At 29.9% G+C, this 13,206-nt stretch overlaps 1 protein-coding gene across 1 annotated transcript; it reads left to right on the forward strand.

Moving 5' to 3' along the window:
- Positions 1 to 1,199: 1,199 nt before the first annotated feature.
- Positions 1,200 to 11,385, forward strand: LOC130809849 (gibberellin 20 oxidase 1-like). The gene is made up of 3 exons (XM_057675682.1): positions 1,200 to 1,837; positions 2,681 to 3,002; positions 10,865 to 11,385. The coding sequence occupies exons 1-3, from the start codon at positions 1,311 to 1,313 to the stop codon at positions 11,114 to 11,116; spliced, it is 1,101 nt and encodes a 366-aa protein (XP_057531665.1). The 5' UTR covers positions 1,200 to 1,310; the 3' UTR covers positions 11,117 to 11,385.
- Positions 11,386 to 13,206: the final 1,821 nt, after the last annotated feature.

Here is a 13,206-nt window from a genome sequence, read left to right on the forward strand (position 1 = left end):
CTCTTCATATTATTAAGTGCAACTTATTACTCTTTGAAAATGTGACATTAGGCACTAATAAAAAATTGTAAAAATAAAATCATTTATGATCAAAATTTCAATACCTATTTCATGAAAATTTACACTACACATCATTTTCAGCATCATTATTTAGTACTAGTAATCGAAAGGGAGTAAGTTTGTAAAATAACAGTAATTTTTAGGGAAGTAGTAGTACTAGTAATCAAAAGAGCGTAACTACTAGTACTCCGTGTCCTAACGCATTGCAATAAGGATAAAATTTGAGCAAATAAAGAGAGTAGATAAAAACTTGTAAAATAACTGTAATTTTTAGGGATGCGAAAAAATGTGTGGATAAAATGAAAATATAATTTAAATGTGTAGATTAGAATTAAAGAAAAAGTATAGTTGATAGTCAAAAATAGAATATAGCAAATTCCACACGACCTGTGAATAATGTAACAAAACTTATATATATGTGTCACCATTAAAGGGAAAATAAAAAAAAAAAAAAGCAAATAAGCATAAAAGAAAGTAGCATGGACATTACTCAGAATTAATTGATTTTAAAGTAAAATAAATAAATTAAAATAAAATTATTGACAAATTCATGAAATAAAAGACTATTTAGTTTGAGCCAAGACATATACATGTGTCACCATTCCACCAATTAGAAAAGCTAGAAGTAGAAATAGAGTGGTAGGGAACAAATAGCATTAAGCGGGTCTGTATTTAATTTAGTTATTGATTTAATTAAGGAAAGTGGAGCTCTCTAGATGACTGATTTGAACTGCTATACAATCATAAAATCAAATAAAGGTGGTATTATATTATTTAATGAAATTTATTTCTTAAAAGAGTAAAGACAATTAAGATAAGTTGAAGATGACATTCACAACAATGCAACATTATGTAGCTTTGATAGAATGTCCAACATCAAATTAAATTTAAATAAACTATATTATGTCTGTCTTTTTCAATTTGTACTATTTTTTATTTTAATTTATCATATTCATTTTACATCTTTTTTTTTGGCAATGACTCTATTTGTTTTTTATCTTATTTTACAACTAAATTTCACTTTCGAATAAATTTCACCCAAAATAAAATAGGTGCATTCTCATCGTGACGGAGGGAGTAAGGGTATAAGTTGACATGACACCTATTGTTTGAACTCTCATCTAATTTATACCGTACCCCTTGCTCCTTACTTCTACACTACAACACAAACTTGCTTGAACTTCTTGTCTCCCTTCATTCTGCTTTTTCTTTCTTTAATCCATCCATATTCATATCAAAAACTAATAGCAATGCAAGCAGTAGGTAATACTCTACAAACTTCTGCTCAAACAATGAGATTGTTTGAAACAACACTTATGAAACATCATCAACAGAACATACCAAGTCAATTTATATGGCCAGATCATGAAAAGCCATGCTTACAAAAACCAACTGAGTTGGAGATTCCCCCCATTGATCTTGAGGGTTTCCTTTCTGGAGACTCAGTTGCAGTTTCAAAAGCAACTAAGCTTGTGAATGAAGCATGCAAAACGCATGGATTCTTTTTAGTTGTTAATCACTCTATTGATTATAAGCTTTTAGCTAAAGCTCATGAAGCTATGGATTTCTTTTTCGGTTTGCCTTTTAATCAAAAACAAAAAGCTCTTAGAAAACCTGGTGATCATTGTGGGTATTTTAGCAGTTTTGCTGGAAGATTTACCACTAAATTGCCTTGGAAAGAAACTCTTTCTTTTCGTTATTCTGATGATCTTAGTGAATCTAATTTGGTACAAAACTACATAGTGAACGTTATGGGGGATGAATTTCATGAATTTGGGTAAGATATATATAATTGCTATTTGAGCCGTCTTGAAAAATTTAGGATTCCTATGCGAAAGTTTTATTTTGCGGTCTTATTTATAGTAAATATATTTATTTTATTGATGAACTTAATATATTTCTTATTTTATTAACCTTTTAATATACGAGAGAAAAAAAAGGCCCTGTGCAGTCGATCACCTCGCACACCCTTAAAGCCCTTGTGGCTATTTTCTTGCTTTTAAGAAAAAAAAATAGTAAGCATATCTACCTATAAGGAATACTCAATACTCTTTAATTTTTTACAAATTCTCGAATGTGAAGGTTTGATGATGAAATTATTTGTATCGGGATGACTCAAACACTTTGTATGTTAAAATAATCACTTATAATCTTAATTTGATCACTTACAGTTTTCATGTGATTACTTTTTATAGTCTATAAACTTAGAGTAATCACTTATAACCTTATAATGATCACTTACAATCTTAAATAATCAATTGAAAAAATGTGCTAATCATATGAACTCGTTTCATACCAAGAAGATTTCATACAAGACCTACTATACTTTTTTTATCATACTAATGAAGATCTCAAAGAAAAAAAACTCTCTACCAGATTCCACCGTAGGCCATAGTACAAAGATTTAGAGACAATACACCGTAAGAATAATGTAAAAACAAAAAAGTTCAACAATTAAATAGCTTAAAAGCAAAAGGTTTAACAACTAATTTAAACTAGACCAAAATATAAGTAAATAAAAAATAAAATAAAAGATCACCATAATAAATTGATATGAATTTATTTTTGTTGATTTTATGGGTCCCTCATTATATCTTAACATTTTTGATATTATTTGTAGGAGGGTGTACCAAGAATATTGTAACGCAATGAGTAACCTATCACTTGGGATCATGGAGTTGTTAGGAATGAGTCTAGGAGTTGGAAGAAAGTATTTTAGAGAATTCTTTGAAGGAAATGAGTCAATAATGAGATTAAATTATTATCCAATTTGTGAAAAACCAGAATTAACACTCGGAACAGGACCTCATAGTGATCCCACCTCGTTGACCATTCTTCATCAATATCATGTTGGTGGCCTTCAAGTATTTGTTGACCAAAAATGGTACTCCATTCGTCCCAATCCTCAAGCTTTTGTCGTCAATATTGGTGATACTTTCATGGTAATTATTCTTACATTCCTATTATTGTTTAAGGCTACTTTAAATTTTTTATTATTGCTCCCTTCGTCTCTACTATGTTTTCTAACTTTAAATATGTTTGTTTCGTTTATAAAACAAACTACATAAACATTACACATTATACCCCTCTCAATCACCACTGTTTAACGTTAATATATAAAAGCTTTTTGACTTATTTGGCATATTAGAATAAAAATAGACTCATTTGTCATCAATTAGTGGCGAGAACATATGTGCTTTTAATTTTAGAATAAAAATATTTGCATTGAAAGTACATTTCTACATCTAAATTGTTTATTTTTAAATTTTTCTTGTCATGTCAAATCATAATTAATAAACTGAGTGTTCCTTACTTCTTTCCACTATACTATAGATAGGCATGGCCACGGTCCGGGTTGGTCCGGTTCCGTTCCGGTTCCGGTTCCATTTGGAACCTGTCGCGAACGGTTCCGGTTCCGGTTTCGGTTCCGGGCGGTTCCAAACGGTTCCTTGGCGGTTCATGAGGCGGTTCCGGCGGTTCCAACTCACGGGACGGGCGGGTCGGACCATCGGTTCCATTTTAATTTTTTCTTTAAATTTTTGTATAATAAAAAAATACTATAATATCGCGGACGTACCTTTGATGATTACTTGATTATTAGCGAAATTCATTGCATGTCAAGTTGTCATCGTTATTGAAATATTTACTAAAAAGAATGGAAAAAAATAAATTAATAAGAAACGAATCAATGATAATGTCGATAAAGATGATTAATAAAAAAAGAGGGAGAAAATGGACTTGAACCTAGTACCCAAATGAATACTAAGCTGCCTACGTATCCCGAAGGAATCAAAGCCCACGTAGTTCTTTGTCATACCTTTTATTTATAGTTGTTGAGTGTTGATTCATCGTTGTCGCTTGTCGGATTGATCCTATTCGTCTTCGTCATCATCATGTGGTTGATTAGATGCTTCCGCTGACTCTCCTCCTGACGATGATGTAGTTGTATCCATCATCATCCATGGATCATCATCGTCGTCTTGATCATCATCGTTCCTTAGTCCTTGTGTTCGAATCTCAGCTTGATCCCAATCTTTCTTGCAAACACATATTTGAATACTATGTGGAGCAAGACGAGATCGCTTTTCATCCAAAACTCTTCTACCTGCACTAAAAGCAGACTCCGACGCAATAGTTGACGCGGGAATTGCAAGGACATCCTTTGCAATTCTCGATAAAATGGGAAATTTAACAGATTTTTCTTTCCACCACTCCAAAATATTATAGACACTTGGGTCTATTTCAAAGTGGTGTTTAAGATAACTATCTAGTTCTAAATATGTGGTCGAGGAAGAAGAAGATCCTACAAAACTATCATCTTGAGTCATTATGTTAGCTATTACTGAATTATAGAAAGTGGGACGAGCCGAAACGCTAGCACGCCTAGACATATCGCGTTTCGGGTTATATACACTAGCGTAAAAATCATACAGTTCAGCTAAATATTTTTTACATGTTCCTACATAATATTGTACATCAGAAGACGGGCGATCTAACGATTGATAATAAAATCCTATTACTTTAGTTAGGACCTCAGTTTTAAAACGTGGGTCCAAAATGGTTGCGATTCCATAAATATAAGGAAAATCGGTAAAATATGATCTCCATTTTTCCATCATATCTGCAAGAATCGGCCTTAATTGTGGGTTAGTATCTTCATGTGTATGTTTAAGTAGATGATAAAAAATAGTAATACATTCACTTATTACTAAGTGAACGTTCGGTTCATAAACATAAGAAAAAATCTTAGTCGCGTGGTCATACGCTTCTAATATGTTATGTACACCTATTGCTAATTCCCAAGTTTCATCAGCTATGAAACTATCTGTATACTCACTATATATTTGTGTTATTACTGGGCGATAAGCAATCGCCTTTCTTAATAAATCGTTGGTTGAGCCCCAACGTGTAGGAGTATCTAATGACCAATACACTTTTTTAAGTTGGTATTGGTCACATAATTGTTTATATCTTCTTTTTATCTTTCCGATCCTAAGCCATTTCACTATATCCCTAATTGGTTCTAATAATTCACTTAATTGTTTTATGCCTACTTGACAAGATAAGTTAACTATATGCGCACAACAACGTATGTGTAATAAGCTACCCCCAAGGATTAAACTAAAGGCAGGTTCGTTAAACAAAAGTTCTATACATTTAATGTTTGCGGTTGCATTATCAGTTGAACAACAAAATATTTTATCTAATAAGTTCCATTCTCTACATATCTCTACCAATCTATATTTTATGTTTTCACCGGTATGTCTTTCTAGCATTGTCTCAAAAGCAATTATTCTTTTTTGAATAATCCAATTTCGATCTATCCAGTGTGCTGTTACACACATATAAGGTTCTAAATGTGGGGGAGCAGACCAAATGTCAGTTGTTATGCTAACCCTACCATTAAACGATTTAAACATTTCAACTAATTCATAGCGCATTGATTCGTATAATTTAATTGTGCGTCTTTTAAGAGTGCTCCTAGGGATTGCTCTATATTGTGGTTGCAATTGTTGTCTAGTGAGACGCTCGTATGCCCTACTTTCACCGTGGTTAAAAGGCAATTCATCACAAATTACATACCTAGAAAATTCATCAATCATGTCATTACGATTATATCTAAAAGGCATACCTGTGTTGGGAATGTCCCATTGTGTCTGTCGGCTTCCACTTGTGGTCCCGCTGCCGCTTGCTGCATGTTTGTGATTCCATGCTTCTTTGCCAAATGTTTGTTAAAAGATCTCGTTCCACCACCTAACACGTATTCACAAAACACAATAAATAAATGTTTATAAAATATGAATATATAATGTATGAATGTATTATGTATGTATAAAAAACTTAAAAAGTATTTACCTCTGGTGAAACTGTATGAAACTAAGGGCTTTACTCCTTGACTTTCACAAATTTGACAAGTGCATAAGAAAATATCTGGATTCTCAGTTGGTTCTTTTGTGAAATACGACCACACATGTGAAACAGCTCTACCACTAGGAGGTGGCATTGCCGGAAGAGGTTGTCTTACTGGTTCATCTTCATCTAAATAAATAATTTAAAATTATAAAACTATAATTAAATAAATAAATAATTTAAAGTTTAATTAATTTGAAGAATAAAATTATAAAACTAACCGATAGTTTGGAAATTGACTCGTTTACCACGAGCTTGTCTTTGTTGTTGTTGTTCTCCTTGTTCTTCATGTGATCTTGTTGATGAATGTCGAGATATATGTATCCCAATTGGGGTCGTTGGTTCCTCTTCTTCATCAATTTGTATATCTCTTTCCACTTCTTCTGCATAATTATGTAACTCCGGGTCGTACCCTTCCGGATAATTATGTTCATAATTATAATTACTAATGGAGGGTGTTGTTGATACCGACGGAGTAGAAGTGACCTTTCTTTTGGAGGAACTGGAACCTCCTAATGATTTTGCCACTTTAGTAACTTTTTTTGTGGCTTTTTTCAAAAATGAAGACATGATTGATAATATTGAAGTAATAATAGAAATATAGAATTAAGAAATAAATAAATAATTAATTATGTAACTAACTAAATTAAGAAATAATTAGAAGACTAATTATGTAATTAAGAGAATAATTGCGTAATTAAAGAATTAAGTAGAGAGAGTAAGTAGAGAGAGTAGGAGAAGAGATGAGTTGTGAATGAAAATGATTGAAAGTGATGAGTATATATAGAGTATATCCCAACGGCTATAAACGGTAACAAACAGCTAGTTTTTTGGCGAACCGGTTCCATGGAACCGGTGTGCCGGTTCAACCGGACCGGTCCCGGTTCCACGGAACCGTTAAGCCGGTTCAACCGGACCGGTTCCGGTTCCGGTTCCGGTTCCAGAACCGTTGGACCGGTTCTCCCGGACCGGTTCCGGTTCCAAACCGCGGGTTTTTTTACCCGGTTCACGACGGTTTTTTCCGGCGGTTTCACGGTTCCGGCAATTTTTTTCCGGCGGTTTCACGGTTTCGCAGTTCGGGGCGGTTCGGAACCTGTCGCAAACGGTTCCGGTTCCGGATCCGGTTCCAAGCGGTTCGGGACCGGTTCGGTTCCGGGTAACCCGCTCCGTGGCCATGCCTAACTATAGATGATGTTCTCATGTCTCATTTTGAATAGTATTAATTGTTGTTTTAACAAAAGAAAATTATTTTCCTCCAATAAATTTGATCAAATGTAACCCTTAGTTTATATTTGTGGATATAAAATTGACCTTATTTTTTATCGATCTAAATACTCTGATCTCGTGATCGTTATATGTTCTGGTTTACAAATAAATGCAATACAAAATAAATATTGATTTCGTCTTCAAAAAATTATATTAAATTTTATCTATGTTCATTTTATTGATTTATGTCACCCCTATATGTTTTGTAGTTATAATTAAAACCAATATAAAATATTTTCACTATTTATTTTATCATAAATCCAATTACAAAGATTCCAGATCTTTCTTAATTTTGTAAATAATAAATAATAAATAATAAATTTCAAAGAATAAATAATAAATACTCCCTCTGTTCGTTAATAAAGTTCCCATAAAAAATGTTCACGGAAATTAAAAAAAAATAAAATCTTTTGGATCGTAGAGATATTATTTTATTGAATAATAAATTAAATAGAGTAAAAGTGGGAACCATAAATATTCAAAAAAATATTAAAAGTTAGTGGGAAAAATATGTGGACCATAACTAATAAAAAAATATTTTTATAAAGTTAGTGAGAAATACGTGACAACCATAAGGAATATAAAAATGTTCAAATGAAGTTAATGGAGCTTATATGAGGACCATAAGCATTATTAAAATATTAAAATGATGAATAAAAAGGTTATTTTTGTCCAAAGTTTGTGATATAAATGGAAAGATTCTTTATGAAAAAAACAAATGGAACTCCACAAAATTGAAAGTGAAAACTTCTTTAAAAAACGGAAAAGGACTAAATTGTTAAAAATTTAAAAAATGTAAGTAATAAGTAATAAATAATATATAATAAATAATACTGAAATTCAGTCTATTGGTGATAGAGTGACTAAAATACAATCTTAGTAAAATAATTTTTCATGTAGTGAAAATCACGAGCATTTTAAGGTATGTACAATTAGGCAATTGATTCTTCATTTGGAAAATGTACATATTAGAAAACTCTTAGGTAAAATTCATATGTTATTCTATATTATATATATATATATATATATATATATATATATATATATATATATATATATATATATATATATATATATATATATATATATATATATATATATATATATATATATATATATATATATATATATATATATATATATATATATATATATATATATATATATATATATATATATATATATATATGATCAAATAAGAAGGATTTTAAAATAAGAAGGATGAGAAAGATTTTTATTTGATTTTTTTTTGTTATTATATATACAAAAAAGAATACTATGTTATAAAGTAAGAACATTCTAAAAATTTATGTCATAGTTACTTTTCTTTGTAACATAGTTACTTTTAGAATTTTGTATTTTTAGCTCAATCGTGACCATAGATTTTTTTATTTTAGTGAAATTAAAGGTGTAAAGTACTTCTTACCCTTCTCATTTTCAACACCTTTCTCATTGGATCCCTCCCTATCAATACAAATAAATAACAGAATGACAACGACATTTATGATCACCATTTAATCGCTAAATTGGCAAAAAGTGGCCCGGGTGACGGCCCAAGAGGGGACGCTATTTTGGTAGACGCTAAATGAAAATTGGACGCCTAAACGTCGCCAAAATTATGAAAATGGGGCGATGGTTTGGTTACGGCCCATGTGTCGTCGCCATGTGTGTTTTTTGGGGGCTACGGTCTTGCTAAGACCGCGTTTCATCGCCCAGGTTTTAAAAAAAAAGTTCTATATAAGTGTTGTTGTTGGGTCTTGAATCCTTGGCAACCAAACCAATATTCGAATAATTGTTGCTACTAGAGCTTAAACCTTTGACCTCTAGCATTAAGGTGCAATACTCCAACCACTAAAACACTTGTAACTTAATTATTTATATTATGTTGCTTTTGTATTTATTACCTAGTAACTTATACTTTAATGTTTTTATAACTTATTATTATTATTATTATTATTATTGTTATTATTATTATTATTGGTTTTATTATTATTATTATTATTATTATTATTATTATTATTATTATTATTATTATTATTAGAGTAATATTAGTATATAATTAGTCATATTAATATATAGTTAGTCGTATTACTGTATTTTTAGTTTTATTAGGACATTATTAGTCGTACTTGTACAATATTAATATATTATTAATCGTATTAGTATATTAATACCCGTATTAGTGCATTGTTAGTCTAATTAGTGTTTATTAGTATATCATTAGTTGTGTAGTCGTGTTAATGTAATATTTATATAATTTAACTGTATTAGTGTATTGTTAGTCGAATTAATGCATTATTAGTATATCATTAGATTTTTAGTCGTATTAGTGTAGTATTAATATATCGTATTAGTATATTATTAGTTTTAAAGCCGTATTAGTGTAGTATTAATACATCATATTAGTATATTATTAGTTGTATAGTCGTATTAGCGTAGCATTAATATATTATTAATCGTATTAGTATATTATTAGTTGTATAGTCATAATAGTGTAGTATTAATATATCGTATTAGTATATTATTATTTGTATAATCGTAGTAGTGTGGTATTAATATATTATTAATCGCATTAGTATATTATTATTTGTACAAGTGTAGTACTAGTATATTATTAATCGTATCAGTATATTATTATTTGTACAAGTGTAGTACAAGTATATTATTATTTGTATTAGTATATAATTAGTCGTATTAGTGTAATATTTGTAAATTATTAGTTGTGTAGTCATATTAGAGTAATATTTATATATTATTAATCATATTAGTATATTGTTATTCGAATTAATGCATTATTAATATATTAGTAGTTTTGTAGTAGCATTAGTGTAGTATCAATATATTATTAATTGTTTATTAGTTGAATTAATATCTTATTAATATATTATTAGTTGTGTAGTCGTATTACTCTAATACATTATTAGTCGAATTAGTATATAATTAGTCGTATTAGTGTATTATTAATTAGTTTTTTTTTAATGCAACAAATTTCCACAAATGAAGTGGAGAGGGGCAACGGCCTGGATATGGCACATAGTCATCGCCCACTTAAAAAAAATTCAAAAAAGAAAGACGCTATGAGTTGGCTACGGCCCTGTGTCGTAGCCCACTGAATTTTTTTTTTAATTTGGGCGACAAGTTGGCTAGAGCCCTGTGCCGTAGCCCACTGAAATTTTTTTTAAAAAAATTTTGGGCGACGAGCTGGCTACGGGAAGTGGTCGTCGCCAACACTATTTTCTAAAAAGAAACATTGAAAAAGGCTGGCGACGAGTTGGCTACGGGAGAGTGTGGTGGCCATTTTTCCAAAATCTACGGCAATGACTTTTTCGTCACCTGTTCGTCGCCATTGGCGATGAACAGGTGGCTATCGCCTTTTTGCCATCACCATTTCAACATTTGTTTGTAGTATATATATATATATATATATATATATATATATATATATATATATATATATATATATATATATATATATATATATATATATATATATATATATATATATATATATATATATATATATATATATATATACACACACACACACACGTGTGCGTGTGTTTTCAAAGTATATTTATATGAAGGTGGAATTGTAGTGATTAATAGTTTGAAATGTTGATTTGTGTAGGCATTGTCAAATGGAGTATATAGGAGTTGTCTACATAGAGCAGTGGTAAATAGTGAAAGTCCAAGAAAATCACTAGCATTTTTCTTATGTCCAAGAGGAGACAAAGTTGTTAAGCCACCAAGTAAATTAGGGTCTCCAAGACTATATCAAGACTTTACATGGCCACTTCTTCTAGAATTTACTCAGAAACACTATCGAGCCGACACAAAAACATTTGATTCTTTCATAAACTGGCTTCAGAACAGATCATAAATTCAAAATAATCAAACTGCTGAAGATGAACAATAGTAAAGGATGATTTATTCATGCGTTCTATTTTGTATGTAAGGTGAAGACAAATATTTGGATTTTCTTGGTCCCACAAAATCAAGAGAATCATGATTATGTAACTGATGATCAAGCAATAAACATATGCATCATTAGTCATACTATCTTAAACTTTTTACTATTTATTTTTGTAACTTGATTTATTACATATAGTTATATATTTAAAAATAAAATTTAGGCTATTTCCCTACTAAGACATGTACATGTTGTGTCACTATTATTATTATATTTTCATCTTTTTGTTAATTTTTCACGTGGAAAATGGTAAAATAGGAATTACAACTCGTGTTGTATCAAACCATTTCATTATAAGACGTGCCAATATAATTAATCTATTTCTGTAACTGATCATTTTAAGATTGTAAATAATCACTATTCTATAATTTATCAATAATATTGATTATATTTGGTGAAACAAATCAAAGGGATTCAAATAAATAAATGAATGAAATTTTTTTAAAAAAATCAATTTTTAGTCGAGATCAAACTGGGATTGTTAGAACCATTGCCAAAGCATAAAATTGTGCAAATAACAATCATAAATTTAATGAATATATATATATATATATATATATATATATATATATATATATATATATATATATATATATATATATATATATATATATATATATATATATATATATATATATATATAATATAAAATTTTATTTTTTTAACTAAAATGTTATTTGCGTAATGAATCTAGCTAAGTGGTACTGCTGGTAATCTATATATATTGCATTCAATTTCTATTAAAGATGATTTTTTATAATTATTTTATTATTTTATCTATAAATTTACTCTCTCGTTCAATATTATCAATGTATTTATATCGAACTTGTTTTTTTGTGTTATATAGCAACTTGAAATTAATATTCAAACACTTATTTAGAGATGTAAATTAATTATATGGGACTGAGAGAATTTCACTTAGTAGATCATGATCATCAATACAAATACATCAAAGAATCTCTCACAACAATCACTAAGAGATTAAGAGTGGCTTCACATGCCAGCATTGTATTTTGTATGAGTTCCATAGCCTACGTATATGACTCAAGGGACTGACATTTGAAAGCTACTTTTACAACAATTTTAGAATTCAAGTGTTTAACTTGTTCGAAAGTTACAAAAATTTAAACGATAGTCTAAGAGGGGCCCTATGACATTACATTCATGCTTGTTTGTGCTATGGTGCTTTATCTTAGTTCACATGAACTACATGTGAAGTGGGCTATAGTTTGTTAGTGTCTCCTTTTAAGCAAACATAATTTGATGCCCAAACCATTTTAAGCAAGAAGCACTTCTTATTGCCAATAATGGTACTACAAATTAAAGTAGAGAAGAGCTATAGTGTAATGATTTTAAGGAATTGTTTGAATTGAGTGTATATATATAAATGGTTAATAAAATCAAATTAGAAAAATAATGTTAATTAGATAGAAGATTAAAGAAATTTGATTGTTAAAGAGGTGAAAGCATAAGTTAAAGTAATAAAAAATGAATACATTGAGAGGTAAATTAGTGTTGATACCTTGCTTATTTATCGACATCAACAAGAGATTTCAACAATTTAACTGTAGCAACCAAACCTAAGAAAAAAAAAAGAATTAATCTCATAATTGTAAGGAACAGGAGAGGTCACTATGACTCTCATTAGATCACCAACTCAAGACAATCCTTCAAATATCCAAACAAATCAACCCAAAATATCAAACAACAAGAATATGAAATGTAGATAGCAATATTTCAGTCACAAAGCATCAATAATATGCGGAATAAGATGCAAGCAACACACACAAATTATACGTCGAAAACCCCTTCGATGTGAAGGATAAAAACCACGGGACCTCTTGAGGAGTCAACCCTTAATATTCTCTTATTGATGATAAAATTGAGGGTAAAATGAACCCAATGTAGTTCACAACAATCTACAGCCCACCAACAAACAATAAACAATAAGAGATTGGAATTAGAGAGCAAGAGAAGTAGTAAACACCCAAAAACAGCAC

This window comes from Amaranthus tricolor, chromosome 4 (genome assembly GCF_026212465.1).
Source record: "Amaranthus tricolor cultivar Red isolate AtriRed21 chromosome 4, ASM2621246v1, whole genome shotgun sequence".
Taxonomy (NCBI): Eukaryota; Viridiplantae; Streptophyta; class Magnoliopsida; order Caryophyllales; family Amaranthaceae; genus Amaranthus; species Amaranthus tricolor.